This window comes from Budorcas taxicolor, chromosome 12 (genome assembly GCF_023091745.1).
Source record: "Budorcas taxicolor isolate Tak-1 chromosome 12, Takin1.1, whole genome shotgun sequence".
Classification (NCBI taxonomy): domain Eukaryota; kingdom Metazoa; phylum Chordata; class Mammalia; order Artiodactyla; family Bovidae; genus Budorcas; species Budorcas taxicolor.
In genome coordinates, this window is record NC_068921.1 from 66416231 (window position 1) to 66441635 (window position 25405).

Sequence of the window (25405 nt, forward strand, 5' to 3'; positions counted from 1 at the left end):
ACAGTTGCTCTATATATCATTGTAGTTTTTATGTTTGGAGGAGGATACTTGCTTAGGGTCTTTTTTCTCTGTCATCTTTATCTGTTCTAGTCCAAACATAACATTTGAATTGACTCACAGATGAAACTTTAATTCAGTTTTGGGAGATCTAAGAAGTATACTTAATTTTGAAAGAGTTCTAGTGGGTAAAATAAGGTAGTTAAAAAAAAAAAAGATGTCTCTTAGTGGATGTGAAATCTTTTATAGTCATAATAAATTTTATGTCTCCCTTGTTAGTCTAATGCTCCTTTCATTTAACTGACATGTCACCTTGAAAATATTTTCTAGGAAAGAAAGAGTCTTTTATAAAAAGATGGCTCTTCTCATTACTAAAAAGAGATGTTATCCTATACGTTGTTTGAAAAGGTTTGCTCAATGCTATTTTTGTTCTATTGAAACATGAAATGTGAAGCATGATATCTGAAGCTAATTCTTCCAGTTTTGGTAGCTTAATGTTAAGTTATTAAACAATCTTAAAGTAATTAATTCTTTCTTACACTTTTTCTTCATATGAAACAAAAACAACTAAATGTTGAAGGGTTTTCTTTTTTAAAAAGAGAAAAATATCAATTATTTAAATTTCACTATACCTTTCAATGATATCACAAACATGCTAGTACTCAAAGTAGCAATACTTTGGTTCTCATTACATGTAATCTATATCACCTCAGACTTATTTTCATTAAAATTAATTCTTGGTTATTGATGGAACTGATCTATAAAACCCAATCCAAAGGGGAAGTTTTATGTTGACTATAGGTAGTGATATATGAACTGTGTATGAGTATAATTGTGTTGATCATTAGTAAATATTGCAAAATAGGATTATTCATATTAGAAATAAAAGTCTGCCTCTATCACCAGGGTTATTAAATTTGCTTTGTTGACTCTTTCTCTTGCTTAGTACCTTCTCTTCTTAGATATAGTGATTCTGGGACTCTCTGAGAAGTGAAGTCTTTCAGCTGGAATCTTGCCAAGGAGGCCCCAAACCTACCCTGCTCTCAGTTCACTTCAGTTTAGTCACTCAGTCGTGTACAACTCTTTGTGACCCTGTGGACTGCAGCACACCAGGCTTCCCATCACCAGCTTCTGAAGCTTGCTCAAACTTGTGTCCATCGAGTCAGTGATGCCATCCAACCACCTCATCCTCTGTCATCCCCTTCTCGTGCCTTCAGTCTTTCACAGCACCAGGGTCTTTTCCAGTGAGTCAGTTCTTTGGCCACATCAGGTAGCCAAACCATTGGAGTTTCAGCCTCAGCATCAGTCCTTCCAATGAATATTCAGGACTGATTTCCTTTAAGATTGACTGGTTGGATCTCCATACAGTCCAAGGGACTCTGAAGAGTCTTCTCCAGTACAACAGTTCCAAAGGATCAATTCTATGGCACTCAGCTTTCTTTATAGTCCAACTCTCACATCCATACATGACTACTGGAAAAATCAAAGCTTTAAGTAAATGAACTTTTGTGGCAAAGTAATGTCTCTGTTTTTTACTATGCTGTCTAGGTTGGTCATAGCCCTTCTTCCAAGGAGCAAGCATCTTTTAATTTCATGGCTGTGGTCACCATCTGCAGTGATTTTGGAGCCCAAGAAAATAAAGTCTGTCACTGTTTCCAATGTTTCCCCATCTATTTGCCATGAAGTGATGGGAACAGATGCCATGATCTTCGTTTTCTGAATGTTGAGTTTTAAGACAACTTTTTCACTCTCCGCTTTCACTTTCATCAAGAGGCTCTTTAGTTCTTTTTTTCTTTCTGCCATAAGGGTGGTATCAACTGCATATCTGGTATTCCCATCTCTTTCAGAATTTTCCACAGTTTATTGTGATTCACACAGTCAAAGTCTTTGGCATAGTCAATAAAGCAGAAATAGATGTTTTGCTGGAACTCTCTTTTTCGATGATCCAGCGGACATTGGCAATTTGATCTCTGGTTCCTCTGACTTTTCTAAAACCAGCTTGAACATCTGGAAGTTCACAGTTCACATATTGCCGAAGCCTGGCTTGGAGAATTTTGAGTATTACTTTACTAGCGTGGGAGATGAGTGCAATTGTGCGGTAGTCTGAGCATTCTTTGGCATTACTTTTCTTTGGGATTAGAATGAAAACTGACCTTTTCCAGTCCTGTGGCCACTGCTGAGTTTTCCAAATTTGCTGGCATATTGAGGGCAGCACTTTCATAGCATCATCTTTCAGGATTGGAAATAGCTCAACTGGAATTCCATCACCTCCACTAGCTTTCTTTGTAGTGATGCTTTCTAAGGCCAATTTGACTTCACATTCCAAGATGTCTGGCTCTAGATTAGTGATCACACCATCATGACTATCTAGGTCATGAAGATCTTTTTTGTACAGTTCTTCTGTGTATTCTTGCCACCTCTTCTTAATATCTTCTGCTTCTGTTAGGTGCATACCATTTCTGTCCTTTATTGAGCCCATCTTTGCATGAAGTGTTCCCCTGGTATCTCTAATTTTCTTGAAGAGATTTCTAGTCTTTCTCATTCTGTTGTTTTCTTCTATTTCTTTGCATTGATCTCTGAAGAAGGCTTTCTTATCTTTTCTTGCTATTCTTTGGAGCTTTGCATTCAGATGCTTATGTCTTTCCTTTTCTCCTTTGCTTTTCACTTCTCTTCTTTTCACAGCTATTTGTAAGGCCTCCACAGACAGCCATTTTGCTTTTTTGCATTTCTTTTCCATGGGGATGGTCTTGATCCCTGTCTCCAGTACAATGGCACGAACCTCTGTCCATAGTTCATCAGGCACTCTATCTATCAGATCTATTCCCTTAAATCTATTTCTCACTTCCACTGTATAGTCATAAGAGATTTGATTTAGGTTATACCTCAGTGGTCTAGTTGTTTTCCCTACTTTCTTCAATTTAAGTCTGAATTTGGCAATAAGGAGTTCATGATCTGAGCCACAGTCAGCTCCCAGTCTTGTTTTTGCTGACTGTATAGAGCTTCTCCATCTTTGGCTGCAAAGAATATAATCAATCTGATTTCAGTGTTGATCATCTGGTGATGTCCATGTATAGAGTCTTCTCTTGCGTTGTCGGAAGAGGGTGTTTGCTATGACCAGTGCCTTCTCTTGGCAAAACTCTATTAGACTTTGCCCTGCTTCATTCTGTATTCCAAGGCCAAATTTGTCCAGGTGTTTCTTGACTTCCTACTTTGCATTCCAGTCCCCTATAATGAAAAGGATATCTTTTATGGGTGTTAGCTCTAAAAGGTCCTGTAGGTCTTCATAGAACCGTTCAACTTCAGCTTCTTCAGCATTACTGGTTGGGGCATAGACTTGGATAACTGTGATATTGAATGGTTTGCCTTGGAAATGAACAGAGATCATTCTGTCGTTTTTGAGATTGCATCCAAGTACTGCATTTCGGACTCTTTTGTTGACCATGATGGCTACTCCATTTCTTCTGAGGGATTCCTGCCCACAGTAGTAGATGTAATGGTCATCTGAGTTAAATTCACCCATTCCAGTCCATTTTAGCTCACTGATTCCTAGAATGATGACGTTCACTCCTGCCATCTCCTGTTTGACCACTTCCAATTTGCCTTGATTCACGGACCTGACATTCCAGGTTTCTATGCTATATTGCTCTTTACAGCATTGGACCTTGCTTCTATCACCAGTCCCATCCACAACTGGGTATTATTTTTTCTTTGGCTCCATCCCTTCATCCTTTCTGGAGTTATTTCTCCACTGATCTCCAGTAGCATATTGGGCACCTACTGACCTGGGAAGTTCCTCTTTCAGTATCCTATCATTTTGCCTTTTCATAGCATTCATGGGGTTCTCAGGGCAAGAATACTGAAATGGTTTGCCATTCCCTTTCCAGCGGACCACATTCTGTCAGATCTCTCCACCATGACCCGTCCATCTTGGGTGGCCTCATGGGCATGGCTTAGTTTCATTGAGTTAGACAAGGCTGTGGTCCGTGTGATTAGGTTGACCAGTTTTCTGTGATTATGGTTTCAGTGTGTCTGCCCTCTGATGCCCTCTTGCAACACCTACTGTCTTAATTGGGGGTTTTTCTTACCTTGGGCATGGGGTATCTCTTTGCGGCTGCTCCAGCAAAGCACAGCTGCTGCTCCTTACCTTGGATGAGTGGTATCTCCTCACCGCCACCCCTCCTGACCTTGAACGTGGAGTAGCTCCTCTCAGCCCTCCTGCGCCCGTGCAGCCACTGCTCCTTTGACATGGGGTTGTGGGATAATACATTGTGTGACTATGAAAAAAGTACCCCCAGACCTTATTTTTATTCAGTAGAATTTTCTGGAACTATGGGATAATTTTATATTATATGTCATAATATTAGCAAAACATTTGTATATTCACCTCCGTTTCCAGATTTAATGGCCACCCTGTATGTCTCTGCGCATTTGTGCTAAGCAGTTTTAGTCCTGTCCGACTCTTTGTGGCCCTTTGGACTCTTAGTCCACCAGGCTCCTCTGTCCATGGGATTCTCTAGGCAAGATTACTAAGATGGGTTGCCATGCCCTCCTCCAGGGGATCTTCCTGACCCAGGGATCGAACCCATGTCTCTTATGTCTCCTGCATTGGTAGGCAGATTCTTTACCACTAGCACCACCTGAAAAGCCACAACTCTATCCATATATGTCTACAAATATATAAAAGCATCTAATATAGGATGACATATTTTGTTCCTTTCTGATTCTAGATTTGAAATTTAGGAGAGGATCTAAAAAGCTTGAGGAGTGTTTTGCATAAAAAGATATGACAGTATGATGTACACATGCTATAGTCCAGGTATCAAAGTGCTGGATCTAAATCCGTAGTCCCGTAGCTGGCTTGTACCCTTTAGAAACCTTGACTGAACTCTTGGTACAAAGGCCACTAGATGGGGCTTGTGTGCTTAGTATCTTATAGTTTAGCAAAACATACTTTTAGTTTTTTTCAACCTCACAAATAGTTCCCTTTAACCTATGTTGTTCTTTATTAGCTGTAACATCATAAGCAATTCTCATTAGAAATCGTTTTCATATTAACAAGTGTAAAACATAACTGTTGCACTTGTGAACATGTAAGATTCCTCAAAGCAAAGCAAACAAATCTCTTTGCAATCATGCATATTTATCTCTTTAGAGACCAAATGCACAAATTACCAACCTAAAGTTCTTTACAAAGCTGTGTCTCATTGTATTATGAAACTCACATATTGTGTCTTGGAAGCACCAGTTTTCTGATACAGTGAGTCTAGGGTGGAAACTTCTTGCTATTCTTTGGAACTCTGCATTCAGATGCTTATATCTTTCCTTTTCTCCTTTGCTTTTCGCTTCTCTTCTTTTCACAGCTATTTGTAAGGCCTCCACAGACAGCCATTTTGCTTTTTTGCATTTCTTTTCCATGGGGATGCTCTTGATCCCTGTCTCCTGTACAATGTCACAAACCTCTTTCCATAGTTCATCAGGCACTCTATCAGATCTAGGCCCTTAAATCTATTTCTCACTTCCACGTATAATCACAAGGGATTTGATTTAGGTTATACCTCAATGGTCTAGCGGTTTTCCCTACTTTCTTCAATTTAAGTCTGAATTTGGCAATAAGGAATTCATGATCTGAGCCACAGTCAGCTCCTGGTCTTGTTTTTGTTAACTGTATAGAGCTTCTCCATCTTTGGCTGCAAAGAATATAATCAGTCTGATTTCGGTGTTGATCATCTGGTGATGTCTATGTATAGAGTCTTCTCTTGTGTTGTTGGAAGAGGGTGTTTGCTATGACCAGTACATTTTCTTAGCAAAACTCTATTAGTCTTTGCCCTGCTTCATTCCGTATTCCAAGGCCAAATTTGCCTGTTACTCCAGGTGTTTCTTGACTTCCTACTTTTGCATTCCAGTCCCCTATAATGAAAAGAACATCTTTTTTGGGTGTTAGTTCTAAAAGATCTTGTAGGTCTCCATAAAACCGTTCAACTTCAGTTTCTTCAGCGTTACTGGTTGGGGCATAGACTTGGATAACTGTGATATTGAATGGTTTGCTTTGGAAATGAACAGAGATCATTCTGTCGTTTTTGAGATTGCATCCAAGTACTGCATTTCGGACTCTTGTTGACCATGATGGCTACTCCATTTCTTCTGAGGGATTCCTGCCCACAGTAGTAGATGTAATGGTCATCTGAGTTAAATTCACCCATTCCAGTCCATTTTAGTTCACTGATTCCTAGAATGTCGACGTTCACCCTTGCCATCTCTTGTTTGACCACTTCCAATTTGCCTTGATTCATGGACCTGGCATTCCAGGTTCCTATGCAATATTGCTCTTTACAGCATCGGACCTTGCTTCTATCACTAGTCACATCCACAACTGGGTATCATTTTTGCTTTGGCTCCATCCCTTCATTCTTTCTGGAGTTATTTCTACACTGATCTCCAGTAGCATATTGGGCACCTAATGACCTCGGGAGTTCCGAAGAATAGCAAGAAGAGATAAGAAAGCCTTCTTCAGAGATCAACGCAAAGAAATAGAGGAAAACAACAGAATGGGAAAGACTCCAGATCTCTTCAAGAAAATTAGAGATACCAAGGGAACATTTCATGCAAAGATGGGCTCGATAAAGGACAGAAATTGTATGGACCTAACAGAAGCAGAAGATATTAAGAAGAGGTGGCAAGAATACACAGAAGAACTGTACAAAAAAGATCTTCACAACCCAGATCATCATGATGATGTGATCACTAATCTAGAGCCAGGCATCCTGGAATGTGAAGTCAAGTGGGCCTTAGAAAGCATCACTATGAAGAAAGCTAGTGGAGGTGATGGAATTCCAGTTGAGCTGTTTCAAATCCTGGAAGATGATGCTATGAAAGTGCTGCCCTCAATATGCCAGCAAATTTGGAAAACTCAGCAGTGGCCACAGGACTGGAAAAGGTCAGTTTTCATTCCAATTCCAAAGAAAGGCAATGCCAAAGAATGCTCAAACTAACACAATTGCACTCATCTCACATGCTAGTAAAGTAATGCTCAAAATTCTCCAAGCCAGACTTCAGCAATATGTGAACCATGAACTGCCTGATGTTCAAGCTGGTTTTAGAAAAGGCAGAGGAACCAGAGATCAAATTGCCAACATCCGCTGGATCATGGAAAAAGCAAGAGAGTTCCAAGAAAACATCTATTTCTGCTTTATTGACTATGCCAAAGCCTTTGACTGTGTGGATCACAATAAACTGTGGAAAATTCTGAAAGAGATGGGAATACCAGACCACCTAACCTGCCTCTTGAGAAATCTGTATGCAGGTCAGGAAGCAACAGTTAGAACTGGACATGGAAAAACAGATTGGTTCCAAATAGGAAAAGGAGTACATCAAGGCTGTATATTGTCACCCTGCTTATTTAACTTATATGCAGAGTACATCATGAGAAACGCTGGACTGGAAGAAACACAAGCTGGAATCAAGATTGCCGGGAGAAATATCAATAACCTCAGATATGCAGATGACACCACCTTTATGGCAGAAAGTGAAGAGGAGCTAAAAAGCCTCTTGATGAAAGTGAAAGTGCAGGGTGAAAAAGTTGGCTTAAAGCTCAACATTCAGAAAACGAAGATCATGGCATCTGGTCCCATCACTTCATGGGAAATAGATGGGGAAACAGTAGAAACAGTGTCAGACTTTATTTTTCTGGGCTCCAAAATCACTGCAGCTGGTGACTGCAGCCATGAAATTAAAAGACGCTTACTCCTTCGACTGAATGTTATGACCAACCTAGATAGTATATTCAAAAGCAGAGACATTACTTTGCCAACAAAGGTCTGTCTAGTCAAGGCTATGGTTTTTCCTGTGGTCATGTATGGATGTTAGAGTTGGACTGTGAAGAAGGCTGAGCGCCAAAGAATTGATGCTTTTGAACTGTGGTGTTGGAGAAGACTCTTGAGAGTCCCTTGGACTGCAAGGAGATCCAACCAGTCCATTCTGAAGGAAATCAACCCTGGGATTTCTTTGGAAGAAATGATGCTAAAGCTGAAGCTCCAGTACTTTGGCCACCTCATGCGAAGAGTTGACTCATTGGAATAGACTCTGATTCTGGGAGGGATTAGGGGCAGGAGTAGAAGGGGACAACCCAGGATGAGATGGCTGGATGGCATCACGGACTTGATGGATGTGGATCTGAGTGAACTCCAGGAGTTGGCGATGGACAGGGAGGCCTGGCATGCTGCGATTCATGGGCTCTCAAAGAGTCGGACACAACTGAGCGACTGAACTGAACTGAACTGAGCACGGAAACTGTTTGCATTTCCAACCAATGCTTTGTTATGCTGATGCTCCTGATTCAGGGTATCAAACTTCAAGAACCTTTGTTGTGCGCAAAGGCTCTCTGTAGATAAAATGTATTGATCTGGCTTGCCTGTCTCAAGACTGCTTCTTGCCACCCTGCAGTATTCATCTCTCTATGCAGTATTCATCTCTCTGAATAAGGACCAGAAACAAAGAGGGCCCTTTTCATTGTATTTATGATCCTCACCGCAGGGCACACAGCTCACAACCATAGATAGGACTCAAATTCTTCACCAGTCTAAGAGTTGAGGTGAGGTGAAGTCGCTCAGTCGTGTCCGACTCTTTGCGACCCCATGGACTGTCGCCTACGAGGCTCCTCCCTCCATGGTATTCTCCAGGCAAGATTACTGGAGTAGGTTGCCATTTCCTTCTCTAAGAGGTTAGTGTTTTTTATATTTGAGCAATCAGTAGCTAGTATGCATTTTTTAATTAAACAAAGAGTTTTACCCAAGACACCAAAACTTTGAATTCTGATTTTCCTTTGGCTCATAGACTTTTGGATTTCTGAGTCTTTCCATTTTTCTCCATCTTGCAACCCACTGACAGCAGGACTTTCTCTTCTAACCTCCCCCCAAATGCTGAGACCTAGGCCCAGTGGTCCTCTCTCTTCCCAGTCCCAGCCCCTGGTTTACTGACTTCCTGCAAACATTTATGCACAATTTTACTTCTGCTTTGCTGGAGATTTAGCTATATACTACTTTTTTAAAATATATATATATCAATATCTATAAGTAGTTTCCTCATATATTCATTTCTGACTTACTCTTTCCTTCATCAGTTATGATTTGATGATTCCAGGTGCTGCCTTGTCCAGCCATTATGGCTACAGTGGTAAAAAAGTTAGACATCATCTCACATCTTTCAAAATCTCCATCATTTTTGTTTGTTTGTTTGTTTAATATGCTCTGTCTTTTGGAGAATACTTCTTGTCAATAGGTGGTTGTTCTCTATCTACCTTCTTGGAGTACAGACTCCTGGCTTAAGATAACAACCAACTTTCTGGCTTTTGAATAGTATCTCAAGCTTCCATCTTTATTTCTTGGTTCTTGATTCCTAAGTCAGCATCTGGCTACCTGAGCATCTTCTTCTCACCTGACTTTTATCATACCAGCTGGGGTTGTGCATTTTTTGGGGGGGTAGGGGGGTGGGGTCAATATAATGATAATACCTTAAAATGTGTGGTGTTTACTTTTTTTGTTAATATAGCAATAATACCTTAAAATATGTTTGCTTATTAAAATATATCTTCAATAGTGCTTTAGCATATCCCTTCTCATTTGATTTACCATTTCTTTTTATGTTTTTTTTTTTTAATTTTATTTTTTTACTTTACAATACTGTTTTGGTTTTGCCATACATTGACATGAATCCACCACAGGTGTACATGAGTTCCCAACCCTGAACCCCCCTCCCACCACCCTCCCCATATCATCTCTCTGGGTCATCCCAGTGGAAAACAACATATCTTTCAAATATTTTACCTTCATATAATATTTATATTCTTATAAATGCATAAATTACCTAAATCTTGGCCTATTTAAACATTTTTTATCTTTTCTATATTCTGTTATCCTATGAAACAACTAAATGCATTACTAATGGAATGATCTCTCAGGGCATTATTTGTGTTCTCCATTATTAGATTTTATGGAAACTTACTCGAGGTACCATTTATTTATTTAGATCAGATATGCGCAGTCTATGGTCAAACTGATCTTATTCAGCCCAGAAGCTTCTGTATTATGCCAGCAAAATCATTTTTACTTCACACTTCCTGTCTGATCTTCTTTTCATGATCTCTACATGACAAGCAGGCATATATACTTGAACTCAGCCTCCTATTTTAAATCACCATGCCTCAAAAAAACTAGTCGCCTCATCATGCTCATAGAACCATTTGGTTTAAATGAATTAACAAGGCTCAACAAGCGTCTATTTAAACATTAAGATTACATAATGTTTAACGTATTGAAAGATATCCCCAAAATGCTACATGCAAAAGTCATTAATGATGGAGGAGATTGTTGGGAATGGCATAAAAAGTTCAAACCACCAGTACACATTTTTGGAGGCTTGGAGCTGCAAGGGTTAAGCTACTCTGGCACAGAGAAATTTTACCAAGACCTTAACCTGATTATATCCCTGATACAAGTTAAGCTCAATTTATTCAGCAGGGATGCTGTGAAGTGAAGCATATCACGCATACTGAGGGCAATAGAAACAATTGCTTCAGTGAGCCTAGAGCTGTTGCCACAGCCACGTCAGAACAGATGGCTCTGCATTTATTCCAGTCTAGGGATTCAAATTGGCAGGAGTCAAACAAAAATCCTGAAAAGCATGTCAGCAGTTGTGGAAAGGAATTTTATTTATGTAAAAAGTTGTTCATAATGTTACACTGAGAACCTGGAGGGCTCTGCCACTTCAGGTAATTTGCCTATTAGTGTATTAAACTTGTGGCCCTTAATTTATCTATGTTTATATATTTATTTATACTCACATATTTCTGTATACATATGTATTTTACATATATATGTATATACATGCCACAAGTTCAAAAAACATATATACATATATACTAGCAATATAATAATTTATGATATATTAATAATCTATAGTTAACACTATTCAGAAATCTAGAGTTAATTTATTTTATGCATTATATGTATATTTATGCCAAATCTTCTTTGAAATATGTTAGTATGTATCAACAGCTGCTAATTCCTGAATTAATATGTATTAATTTGTGTTTTAACTCTACACTGCTACTAGCATAGGAATTTTCAGGTTTTCTTTCAAAACAAAACTAGCTTATTCTATCTTGAGGAAAACTTTTCAACCACAGCCCACTTAAATTTTACATTAAGCCTAAAATGTATTTTGGTCAAATGACTCTGCTTGTTCATTAACATCTTTTTCTCTTTGCACAATAACTAATTAATAGTTTCTCTGGAAGTTAAATGAAAAGCTGACTTGACATTTTTGGGCCAAGATTCCTGAATTAGCCCTATGATAACACAAAAGCTTTTACATACTCCCCACCATTTTAAAAATGTTTCAATTAAAACGAAAAGAAAGAAAGGAGAGATCTTCCCTTGATTTTCTCTAAGACAGTGAAACTGGAACTGTTTCCAAAATGCTAAGTTCTTTTAACTCTTTTTTATAGGGAAGGCAGCTAGTTACAGATGTCTAAAGGGAAGAGTATTCTCATGACTTTGCTTTTTGGGGATATTTGTGGACTGTGAAATTACCCATTGAATATGTCCTAGGGTTGGGTCTGGCTAGTCTTTTGTTTGACTGATCACCATGATTTCTCTACTCACATTATTAACTAATAATCTAATCACAGGAAACTAAAAGCATCTTTAATTCTCTTTTATCACAGGATTTCCTCATGATTTTTATATCTATGATAGCTAAAGAATATTTTCTTCCTATTATAATGTTATATTGACACATCTAGCTTTTGGGAGAAAAATATTCAGATCCTAGTGTTATTTTTTTCTTTTTCAGATTTATGGTATGCTTTTAAAAATTTGACTCTGATGATTTATGTGATCAGAGCATTTATCTTCTGGCCCAGGGAAAGATTGAATTCTTTACAGCAAATTAATATCTGTACATATTAAATAGATGTGTTAAAATTTGAAGCCTTAAAGTGAAAATGAAGGATTATAAGTGAATTAGTTCAACTTTAGATGATGAAAGATATTATAAGCCTAATTTTAAACAAAATTCTATAAATATGTTTTAGTACGGATTTCACTGTGAACAAAAAGGAAACTGTGGGGCCTAAATTTGAATCATAAACCAGACATTTATTGATTCTACAGTATTTCATTTGGGGTGGCATAAGCTGCTATAACAAAAATGCCCAAATGTGTCTCATGTCTCAAACAGTTAGAGGTTTGTTTTTCAGAGTCCAAGGCGGGTCTCTCTAACTGGCAGTTGACTTTTCTCCATGTTGTGGGTCAGGGACCTTGCCTATGATTGAAAACAACAGATTTGGTTGAGAAGGTCCCACCTATGGGTTTTCCTAGGTGGTGTAAGTGGCAAAGAACCTGTCTGCCAATGTTGGAGATACAGGAGATGCAGGTTTGATCCCTGGGTCAGGAAGATTCCCTGGAGGAGGGCATGGCAACACACTCCAGTATTCTTCCCTGGGGAATCCCATGGACAGAGAAGCCTGATGGGCTACATTCCGTGGGGTTGCACAGAGCTGGACGTGATTGAAGCAACTTAGCACAAGCACACAACACTGAAAGTACCTTTTTTATCTCATCTCCAAATATTGACTATGTAACCTTTAAAATTATATTTTGAGGCCTGGGAAAATAGTAATAAAATGAAAGAAAATGCAAAACCCATTTTATCAACAAATTGAATCCAGTCTTCTCTTTGTGAATTTACATATGTAAAGTGTGTATTTACATATGTGAAGAGCATTAAGTAAATTTCTCAAATTTTAACAGTGATTATTTTAGGTATTATGGTTACAAGTGACTTTAATTTTGTTATCATTCACAATGCACAGGTATTGCTTACAGAATGAGAGGGAAAGTACATATAAGACACTGTTTTCCTTCAGCTACTAAAATTATATATGAACTGTCTTAAACTCATGACCTGTCTGAACATTCGTTGTCAGAAACCTAATAGCATCCCTGTCTGCACAGATAGCCAGGCTGTGTGCTGCTGTTCTTTCCTAAATCTATAATAACTAATTAGCTTTTAAAGTTTTCTGCAGTAAAGCCTGGTTAGAGGAAAAAAATATGATATTACTGAGATGAACTTTAAAAATAAAGTGTTAATAATGAGACTCACAACACATAATTTCTCATTACTGAATTAAAATAATCTCAGACCACGTACAACAGCTTTTCATTTATTCTCGGAAAGTATTTTGTGTTTGGGGAAAATTTGGCTAATGAATAAATTCAATCAAGCAAACAAAAAAAATAAATACAATTTCCTTCTTGGTGTGCTAGATAATCAATGTTTTAAAATACATGAATCATTGCTATATCCCATGACAAGTGCTATAAAATATTTTTTTCTTAAGATAGTACAGTTTTGCTGAGGTAAATTTTTAAAGTATGTATGTATTCAGGCAGTTCAGTTGCTCAGTTGTGTCTGACTCTTTGTGACGCTGTGGACTGCAGCCCGTGAGGCTTCCCTGTCCATCACCAACTCCCAGAGCTTACTCAAACTCATGTCCATCGAGTTGGTGATGCCACAAAACCATCTCATCCTCTGTCGTCCCCTTCTCCTCCCACCTTCAATCTTTCCCAGCATCATGGTCTTTTCAAATGAGTCAGTTCTTCACATCAGGTGGCCAAAGTATTGGAGTTTCTGCTTCATCATCAGTCCTTCCAATGAATATTCAGAACTCATTTGCTTTAGGATTGACTGGTTTGATCTCCTTGCAGTCCATGAATGAATGTATTAAATTTATTTATATATATTATGAAGATTTTAGATTTTTTAAAGGAAACCCAAAGAATCAGTTGACCAGGAGAACACAACTAATAGATGTTCTAGTCAGGTGGGAACTCAGATACCCTTCACTCATTCCAAAGCTTGATGCCTATTATATACTGTATCCCATTGTTTCTTTGAAATGTGAGCTTGTATTAATAGAGTTTTGAGGGAGGCAAATGGTGAAAATAAACTTGAGATGGGTCTTATCAAGTCAGTTGATTAAGTTAGAATAAAAGGATACCCTACATAAAGCAAGATGTGTGATAATAACTTGAATGAAACATTTGGGGAATAGTGAATAAGGAGATTAAATACATAGATTAGAAGATTTACACTGAAAATCAAGGGGTAGAAATAAGGGTGTCAAGTTTTATTTGTGAAAGATGAGGGTGTTGAGAGCTAAATATGGAGAATAAGTTAAGAAATTTGAGTTTTTTCTTCAATACCATAGATATTTAACATATCAGATATTGTGCTGTAGAAAAGGCCAGGAGATGAGTAATCCAAAAGAATAGAGGAATTCAAAGCTCATAGTCTGAGTATATTATAGAATTAATTTATAAAGAGGTTGACTTTCCCATTTATAACTTCCTTAGAACTATATTGTAATGATTCTATTCAAACTTTGAGGGCAGTGGAGGAAGGTAACTCAGGAATGTACTAATTGCTCAGACTCAAGCTGATAACCTTACTATATTAGTCCAGTAATATAGATCAGTTATTTTCAAAAGACTGTTTAACATACTCCATTTTAAAAATAATAATTAAAATTAATCCCACTTGTAAACTGACAAGTCATTGTTTTATTAATAAAAAATGAATTTCTAAATTCTAAATTTGAGTATTTACTTATAAAGTCATCTGATAGTGTAATGAGTCAGTTTAAATCAACACAACATTTTAAAATTAGTAGTACCAATGTTTTATTTAACATATGTTTTTATTAATAAATAAGTAATTTGAGGGGCTTTGCTGTATTTAAAAAAGTTCTGATTACCATGAACAATTGCAAATGTAAACAATTGAACACCTACCTTTGCAACTTCAGGATACTTATTATCAAAATAAAGATGGCAGAAAAAACTATCACTTCAACTATAGGGTACATCCTTGGAAATAGCAGTTAATGACTCACCAATGTATACATGTTTATTTCATGATACATATGAGTGTACTTTGTTTTTATTACAATTTTAATGTAGATAAATTTGGTTTATTGAACAGAGTAGAATTGATAGAGTACAGGCAGATACCAACTTTTTCTTGATCACCATTCCCCATTAAACATTCTTTCTGAATGTGTTTTTTTCTCTTAGACTTTCCAGACACATTTAGATAATAAAGAAGTAGAATTTTACTTTAGCATTAAAATTCTAGTGCAGCCTAAAAATAATGCCGGGCTAGTTTGGTAATCAAACTGTGACTCAGTATAAGCCTCTCCTTTTCCTCCTCTGAGCCTGACCCAACCTTGATGTAGACTAGGAGAATGAAGTCACTTTCTTTTTCTTCTTAATCCCATCCACCAGCTCTCCTACTCTTAGCACATATTCTAGGTCTTCCCAGATTTGGATCAGAAACCTGAGGAGAGGTAGGTATCAGCTGGGGCAGTGTTTGCTGGCTCCACAGAATCCATTGCTTAGAGAGTTTTTATTCTACATGGAAACTTCTCAAACATTTCCAAATGGAGATTTCTGTCTCCTAACTCAATGGACATGAGTTTGAGCAAGGTCTGGGAGTTGGTGATGGACAGGGAAGCCTGGCGTGCTGCAGTCCATGAGGTCCCAAGGAGTTGGACACGACTGAACAACTGAACTGAACTGATCTAAGCATTGCTACTTTCTGGGGGCCTAATATGGCTGCCTTGGCTTCTGATGAGATACCTTATACTTCAGAAGTTTAAGAAAGATCCCTAAGAGAGATCTCTTTTAGGAAGACCCGAAGCAAATCCTCCCTTCTGCAGGATCCACATCTAATTTTGAAAAAGAAACACATGGTTTTGCCTTTCACTGTTGTAAGTGCAGTCAGTTTCCAATTAGTCCATGTTACCTTTTCCAGGTAGACTGAATAATCTACTTACTCTTTCATCCAACCTGGTAGCCACTAACTACATGCTGCTGAGCAGCTCAAATATATTAATGTATGTGCTCAGTTATTCAGTCATGCCTTACACTTTGTGACCCAAGGGACTGTAGCCCACTAGGCTCCTCTGTCCATGGGGATTCTCCAGGCAAGAGTACTGGAGAGGGTTGCCATGTCCTCCTCCAGGGGATTTTCCAAACCCAGGGAACGAACCCAGGTCTCCCTCATTGCAGGCAGATTCTTCACTGTCTGAGCCACCAGGAAACCCAAGAAAACTGGAGTAGATAGCCTTTCCCTTCTGCCCAGCTGAGCTACCAGGGAAACCTCAAAGTATTAATCAGTTCAGTTCAGTCACTCAGTAGTGTCAGACTCTTTGTGACCCCATGGACGGCAGCACTCCAGGCTTCCCTGTCCATCACCAACTCCCAGAGCTGGCTTAAACTCCTATCCATTGAGTCAGTGATGTCATCCAACTGCCTTATCCTCTGTCGTCCCCTTCTCCTCCTGCCTTCAATCTTTCCCAGCATCAGGATCTTTTCCAATGAGTCAGTTCTTTGCATCAGGTGGCCAAAATATTGGAGTTTCAGCTTCAGCATCAGTCCTTCCAATGAATATTCAGGATTGATTTCCTTTTGGAATGACAGGTTTGATCTCCTTGCAGTCCAAGGGACTCTCAAGAGTCTTCTCCAACACCACAGTTCAAAAGCATCAATTCTTCAGCACTAAATTTTCTTTATAGTCCAACTCTCACATCCATACATGACTACTGGTAAAACCATAGCTTTGACTAGATGGAACTAAGTTGGCAAAGTAATATCTCTGCTTTTTAATATGCTGTCTAGTTTGGTCATGATTCTCTTATGGCTCAACTAGTAAAAAATCCACCTGCAATGCGAGAGACCTGGATTCAATCTCTGGGTTGGGAAGATACCCTGGAGAAGGGAAAGGCTAACCCACTCCAGTATTCTGGCCTGGAGAATTCCATGGACTGTATGGTCCATTAGGTTGCAAAATGTCAGACATGACTGAGTGACTTTCACTATGTACCATAGGTTGGTCATAGCTTTTCTTCCAAGGAGCAAGTGTCTTTTAATTTCATGGCTGTAGTCACCATCTGCAGTGATTTTGGAGCCCAAGAAAATAAAGTCTGCCACTGTTTCCACTGTTTCCCCATCTATTTGCCATGAAGTGATGGGACCACATGCCATGATCTTCGTTTTCTGAATGCTGAGCTTTAAGCCAACTTTTTCACTCTCCTCTTTCACTTTCATCAAGAGTCTCTTTAGTTCTTCTTCACTTTCTGTGATAAGGATGGTGTCATCTGCCTATCTGAGGTGACTGATATTTCTCCTGGCAATCTTGATTCCAGCTTGTGCTTCATCCATTCCAGCATTTCACGTATAGTACTCTGCATATAAGTTAAATAAGCAAGGTGACAACATACAGCCTTGATGTACTCCTTTCCCAATTTGGAACCAGTCTGTTGTTCCATGTCCAGTTCTAACTGTTGCTTCCTGACCTGCATACAGGTTTCTCAGGGGGCAGCTCAGGTGGTCTGGTATTCCCATCTCTCTCAGAATTTTCCCCTGTTTGTTGTGATCCACACAGTCATAAGCTTTAGCCTAGTTAATGCAGCAAAAATAGATGTTTTTGCTGAAATTCTCTTGATTTTTCTTTTATCCAGCAGATGTTGGCAATTTGGTCTCAGATTCCTCTGCCTTTTCTAAGTCCAGCTTGAACATCTGAAAGTTCTTGGTTCACATGCTGTTGAAGCCTAGCTTGGAAAATTTTGAACATTACTTTGCTAGTGTGTGAGATGAGTGTAATTGTGCAGTAGTTTGGACATTTTTTGGCACTGCTTTTCTTTGGGTTTGGAATGAAAACTGATCTTTTTCAGTCCTAGGGCCACTGCTGAGTTTTCCACATTTGCTGGCATATTGAGTGCAGCACTTTCACAGCATCATCTTTTAGGATTTGAAATAGCTCAGCTGGAATTCCATCACCTCCACTAGTTTTGTTCATAGTGATGTGTCCTAAGGCCTAAAATGTATTAATAGCTAGTCTAAAATGAGATTGGCTTCCCTTGTGGCTCAGCTGGTAAAGAATCTGCCTGTAATGCGGGAGACCTGGGTTTGATCCCTGGGTTGGGAAGATCCCCTGGCGAAGGAAAAGGCTACCCCCTCCAGTACTCTGGCCTCAAGAATTCCATGAAATTCATGGTAGCCTATCCCTTCTCCAGGAGATCTTCCTGAACCAGAAATCAAACCTGGGTCTCCTGAATTGCAGGCAGATTCTTTACCAGCTGATCTACCAGGGAAGCCCTCAAGTACCACAAGACATATTAATAAGTGACTCTAAATTCATGGGGTCTCAAAGAGTCAGACAGGACTGAGCAACTTTCACTTTCAGTTTCCAAAATGAGATAAGTCTATGAGTATAAAATGCACACCTGGTTGTTTAAATTTAGAATGAAAAAAATCATATAAAATATGTGATTAATAGTTACTACTTAATAAAATCTGAATATTTTAAATGTATGGGATAAAAATATATTTCCAAACATTTCATCTGTTTTTAAAATTACTAAAAAATTTATAATATCATCATGGTTTGACATTATATTTCTATTGGACAGTGCCACTCTATCCTATAGACTTTTTACAAGTCAATAAAATACTAATTCCTGTATCCCTCAATTTTGGGAAAGATTGAGGGCAAGAGAAGAAGGGGCAACAGAGGATGAGATGGTTGGATGACATCACTGATTCAATGGGTATGAGTTTGAGCAAACTCTGGAAGATAGTGAAGGACAGGGAATCCTGGCGTGCTGCAGTCCATGGGGTCAGCAGAGAGTCAGACACGCCTGAGTGACTGAAGAACAACAATGTCCCTCAAGCTCTGTGCTCTATAAGTTGACCTGTTACCAAACATTTGGCCTATTGTCTCAGTTGTTAAAGCACAGACAAGCAACTCTCCCCCAAACATCCTTCCTCTTAGCCTTGACTCAGATTTAGAGTCACTTATTAATATGTCTTGTGGTACTTGAGGGCTTCCCTGGTAGATCAGCTGGTAAAGAATCTGCCTGCAATTCAGGAGACCCAGGCTTGATTTCTGGTTCAGGAAGATCCCCTGGAGAAGGGATAGGCTACCCACCCCAGTGTTCTTGGGGTCGCAATGAATCAGACAGGACTGAGTGACTAAGCACGCACGCACCCACATGGGAAATGAAAGCACTTCATGAAGAGGAGTGCGAGGGTTTGATGCACCTGTTCTTGGACCTGGTACCTCTACCAAATACCCCCCATAGGGTCTACGTTTACATGGGTAAATAGATAGCTTTAACTGAATCCCAAACTGTTAGGGAACCCCTTGAAGAAAGAGAGTTCCCTGGAAGAGAATGTAGGGACCATCACAGTAGGTCATTGACATTCAGGACTGACAGTTCCCTAACTGTGATCTGAAACTTGGAAACCAAAAATGCACCACACTAATAGCATTCCACTCTGTGAAAACATGTAGGGCATTCTCCTGACCTGGGTTATATTCCAGACTGCCCTCCCTAAAATCAGACATATCCCTTACCTTCTCTGGACATCACCTCAGTTCAGTTCAGTTCAGGCACTCAGTTGTGTCCGACACTTTGTGACCCTGTGAACCACAGCACACCAGGCCTTCCTGTCCATCACCAACTCCCAGAGGCCACCCAAACCCATGTTTATTGAGTCAGTGATGCCATCCAACCATCTCATCCTCTGCCTTCCCCTTCTCATCCTGCCCTCAATCTTTCCCAGCATCAGGGTCTTTTCCATGAGTCAGCCCTTCACATCAGGTGTCCAAAGTATTGGAGTTTCAGCTTCAACATCAGTCCTTCCAATGAACACCCAGGACTGATCTCCTCTAGGATGGACTGATTGGATCTCCTTGCAGTCTAGGGGACTCCCAAGAGTCTTTTCCAACACCACAGTTCAAAAGCATCAATTCTTTGACGCTCAGCTTTCTTCACAGTCCAACTCTCACATCCATACATGACCACTGGAAAAACCATAGCCTTGACTAAGATGGACCTTTGTTGGCAAAGTAATGTCTCTGCTTTTTAATGTGCTATCTAGGTTGGTCATAACTTTCCTTCCAAGGAGTAAGGGTCTTTTAATTTCAGGCTGCAATCATGATCTGCAGTGATTTTGGAGCCCAGAAAAATAAAGTTAGCCATTGTGTCCGCCGTTTCCCCATCTATTTACCATGAAGTGATGGGACCATCACCTACTTCTCTATAAAATGAAAAGATAGTCTTTAGAACATTTTTTAAACATCTCGTGAATTTAGTCACATTTCATCCTCTGTAAATTGTCTTTATGTACCTTTCATTTTATTTTGTTTTTATTAGTTTCTATAATTTACATCATATTTTGTATACTATTTATTTTGTGAGCTATATGATTTGATTATATTTACTCCTAATCAGAGGCATATCTCTTTACCATCTTAAAAGAAATTTGGTTTTACTTTGAAGCATTGACTTTTAAGTTAGTTTAAATTTATTAATCATTTCCTCCATGACATGTATTTTAATCACATTTAAGAAATCTTGGTTACTCTGGTGTCATAAAAATGTCCTTCTATATTTTAAGTTTTTCCTAAAAATGATTTTTACAACTTAATTTTTCAAATAATCAGAATAAATGTATTTCACTGTTATTAAATAAATTGTACTATTTTTCCTTTTTTCATATTGATATTAATGGTCTCAGAACCACTCATTAATTTATCCATACTTTTCTTTCAGACTTATAGTTTTTAATTGTTATGTTTTACTCCATATAGGTTTATGTCTTTCTTTAGCTTAATCATTGAACTTCATACCAATAGAATACTTATTTAATTACTGCATTTGAAAAGAACTTATATGAAATAGAGTTCATCCTCTATTTTTTTTTTTTAATACTGTTTGAAGTTTGGGGTAACATGTATAAATTTTAAGACCAAAATATGTGGAAACGCTGTCAGAGCTTTTTTTAAATTTTATTTTATTTTTACTTTATTTTACTTTACAATACTGCATTGGTTTTGCCATACATTGACATGAATCTGCCACGGGTGTATACGAGCTCCCAATCCTGAATCCCCATCTCGCCTCCCACCCCATATCATCTCTCTGGATCATCCCCGTGCACCAGCCCCAGGCATCCTGTATCTTGTATCGAACATAGACTGGCGCTTCGTTTCTTACATGATAGTATACATGTTTCAGTGCCATTCTCCCAAATCATCCCACCCTCTCCCTCTCCCTCATGGTCCAAAAGTCCGTTCTATACATCTGTGTCTCTTTTGCTGTCTCACATACAGGGTCATCATTACCATCTTTCTAAATTCCGTATATATGTGTCAGTATACTGTATTGGTGTTTTTCTTTCTGGCTTACTTCACTGTATGTAATCGGCTCCAGTTTCATCCATCTCATTAGAACTGATTCAAATTTATTCTTTTTAATGGCTTAGTAATACTCCATTGTGTATATATACCACAGCTTTCTTATCCATTCATCTGCTGATGGACATCTAGGTTGTTTCCATGTGCTGGCTATTATAAACATTGCTGCGATGAACATTGGGGTACATGTGTCTATTTCAATTCTGGTTTCCTGGGTGTGTATGCCCAGCAGTGGGATTGCTGGGTCATAAGGCAGTTCTATTTCCAGTTTTTTAAGGAATCTCCACACTGTTTTCCACAGTGGCTGTACTAGTTTGCATTCCCACCAACAGTGTAAGAGGATTCCCTTTTCTCCACATCCTCTCCAGAATTTATTGCTTGCAGATTTTTGGATCGCAGACATTCTGACTGGTGTGAAGTAGAACCTCATTGTGGTCTTGATTTGCATTTCTCTAATAATGAGTGATGTTGAGCATCTTCTCATGTGTTTGTTAGCCATCTGTATGTCTTCTTTGGAGAAATGCCTATTTAGTTCTTTGGCCCATTTTTTGATTGGGTCGTTTATTTTTCTGGAGTTGAGCTGCATAAGTTGCTTGTATATTTTTGAGATTAGTTGTTTGTCGGTTGCTTCATTTGCTATTGTTTTCTCCCATTCAGAAGGCTGTCTTTTCACCTTACTTATAGTTTCCTTTGTTGTGCAGAAGCTTTTAATTTTAACTAGATCCCATTTGTTTATTTTTGCTTTTATTTCCAATATTCTGAGAGGTGGATCATAGAGGATCCTGCTATGATTTATGTCGGAGAGTGTTTTGCCTAAGACAGAAATATAGATCAATGGAACAAAATAGAAAGCCCAGAGATAAATCCACACACCTATGGACACCTTATCTTCGACAAAGGAGGCAAGAATATACAATGGAGTAAAGATAATCTCTTTAACAAGTGGTGCTGGGAAAACTGGTCAACCACTTGTAAAAGAATGAAACTAGATCACTTTCTAACACCACACACAAAAATAAACTCAAAATGGATTAAAGATCTAAATGTAAGACCAGAAACTGTCAGAGCTTTTGTATTATGATTATTTGTACAGCAACTGAGGAGTCATATGATGTATATAATATTAATTCCCCCAAGCATATATATGGTCTTATTTTTTCACTTACTTAGGTCTAACTTTATGGTTTCAGTGGAGCAGTATGATGTTTTTCCTATATATCAGAGACATACTATAATATTCATTTTAGATCCCTAATGATTTTAGTCACTATGATAATATGATACATTCTGGTTAATTTCCACATATATATTATTCAGTTTACTAATTTTTTCTTTGACTCTATCTTGATATGATATTTTAATCCAGCTACTGATTCTATTAATATAAATCATATTACAATTTAAAAATAATTTACAAAAGTTCAACCTTGATCAACCTTAGAAAAGGCAGAGGAACCAGAGGTCAAATTGCCAACATCATCTGGATCATCAGGAAAGCAAGAGAGTTCCAGAAAAACATTTGTTTCTGCTTTATTGACTATGCCAAAGCCTTTGACTGTGTGGATCACAATAAACTGTGGATAATTCTGAGAGAGATGGGAATACCAGACCACCTGACCTGCCTTTTGAGAAACCTGTATGAAGGGCAGGAATCAACAATTAGAACTGGACATGGAACAACAGACTGGTTCCAAACAGGAAAGAATAATTCTCTAGAACCCAGAACACAGAAATTTTTTTGATTTTTCTATGAGCTACTGAGATTTTTCAAAGACCTTTGCAAGTGCAACCCCATGAGGACCGTAGCTTTTCGGAATGTTCTCATTTTCCTCATCCTGCTTCCTCCTCAGATCTAAGGCTTTAGCTTCTGTCTTAGTATTCAAACTGAGCACTAAAGTAACCAAGAATAATCTTCCACACATATCCTCAACACCCAGGGGAGCCTCAGTGATAGATTAGACATTTGTTGTCCTAAATTTAAATCCCTTTTTTAGGAAGCCTAAGGATTATTTTTTGTTGAAAATTCAGTGGTGCATTTAAAGTAACTTTCTATTTTATTTTTACTCAATATATCTAGTTATATTTAATGGGAGAGCTTTGAAATTATATCAGACTATAATATGAGGGTGTCTATGATTTCTAAGATGCCTTCCAATTCTAAAAGTTGAGGTCTCTGTTTATTCTTTTCCTGGTAATTAATATGAAACTGCACACATAAAGATTTTAATGCAATAAAACAAAAGCCACCAGAAGTAAACAGAGAAATTTACAAAGTCAAATCTGTTAATGCACCAGGCAAGGGAACATACAACAGTGAGGAAATTCACTGAGTAAGAACTATTGCTAATCAAGGATTTCTAAATGCTTAACTGTGTACCCATTGCAAATGCAGGAGATATTGGTGGTTATTACTGCCATTCTCATGGGTCAAGCAGGATGCATCTGGCAGGATGAGGAAGAGACCTGTGTCTCTCAACCTTGAAGTTTGCTCCTGTAAATTCACCAATGAAGATACAGTTATTGTTAGAGACCTGGACTCAAGTCACCAGCTTTTTTTCATGTCACTCCAAAAGTTATTTGAGAACAAGCTTTCTGTACTCAAAGTCAGTTCAGTTCAGTTCAGTCGCTCAGTTGTGTCCGACTCTCTGCGACCCAATGGACTGCAGCACACCAGGCCTCCCTGTCCATCACCAACTCCCAGAGTTTACCCAAACTCATGTCCTTTGAGTCGGTGCCCCATCCAACATCTCATCCTCTGTCATTGCCTTCCTCTCCTGCCATCAATCTTTCCCAGAATCGTGGTCTTTCCAAATGGGTCAGCTCTTCCCATTGGGTGGCCAAAGTATTGGAGTTTCAGCTTCAACATCAGTCCTTCCAATGAACACCCAGGACTGATCTCCTTTAGGATGGACTGGTTGGATCTCCTTGCAGTCCAAGGGACTCTCAAGATCCTCCTCCAACACCACAGTTGAAAAGCATCAATTCTTCGGCGCTCAGCTTTCTTTTTTTTTACATATATATATACGTAAATTTATTTATTTTAATTGGAGGTTAATTACTTTACAATATTGTGTTGGTTTTGCCATACATCAGCATGAATCCGCCACAGGTATACAAGTGTTCCCCATCCTGAACCCTGCTCCCTCCTCCCTCCCGGTACCATCCCTCTGGATTGTCTCAATGCACCAGCCCCAAGCATCATGCAATGAACCTGGACTGGCTTTATATTCCAACTCTCGCATCCATGCATAACTACTGGAAAAACCATTGCCTTGACTAGACAGACCTTTGTTGGCAAAGTAATGTCTCTGCTTTTTAATATGCTGTCTAGGTTGGTTATATCTTTTCTTCCAAGGAGTAAGCATCTTTTAATTTCATGGCTTCAGTCACCATCTACTTAAAGTCAGTTGCTTTGAACATTTATGAAGTGTTAACACTGTATTTAGAAACATTCAGTTCAGTTCAGTTCAGTCACTCAGTTGTGTCTGACTCTTTGCAACCCCATGAACTGCAGCACACCAGGCCTCCCTGTCCATCACCAACTCCCTGAGTTTACCCAAACTCACATCCATCACATCGGTGATGCCATCCTACCATCTCATCCTCTATTGCCCACTTCTCCTCCTGCCCTCAATCTTTCCCAGAATCAGAGTCTTTTCAAATGAGTTAGCTCTTCACATCATGTGGCCAAAGTATTGTGGAGTTTCAGCTTCAACATCAGTCCTTCCAATGAACACCCAGGACTGATCTCCTTTAGAATGGACTGGTTGGATCTCCTTGCAGTCCAAGGGACTCTCAAGAGTCTTCTCCAACACCACAGTTCAAAAGCATCGATTCTTCAGTGTTCAGCTTTCTTTATAGTCCAACTCTCGCATCCATACATAATTACTGGAAAAACCATAGCCTTGACTAGACAGATCTTTGTTGGCAAAGTAATGTCTCTGCTTTTTAATATGCTGTCTAGGTTGGCCATAACTTTCCTTCCAAGGAGTAAGCATCTTTTAATTTCATGGCTGCAATCACCATCTGCAGTGATTTTGGAGCATCCCAAAATAAAGAAACATTAATGTGAATGAAATTGAACTTA

General features: G+C 38.7%; 1 protein-coding gene across 1 annotated transcript in view; it reads left to right on the plus strand.

Annotated features, from left to right (window-relative positions):
• GPC5 (glypican 5) overlaps positions 1 to 25175 on the plus strand; it is a gene marked incomplete at its 3' end in the record, with an annotated part of 839344 nt that extends 814169 nt beyond the window's left edge. Inside the window, exons 8-10 of the mRNA XM_052650326.1 lie at positions 16406 to 16483; positions 18314 to 18317; positions 25040 to 25175. Coding sequence (XP_052506286.1) covers positions 16406 to 16483; positions 18314 to 18317; positions 25040 to 25175 — 218 coding nt within the window. The remainder of the gene's footprint in view (positions 1 to 16405; positions 16484 to 18313; positions 18318 to 25039) is intronic.
• Positions 25176 to 25405: the final 230 nt, after the last annotated feature.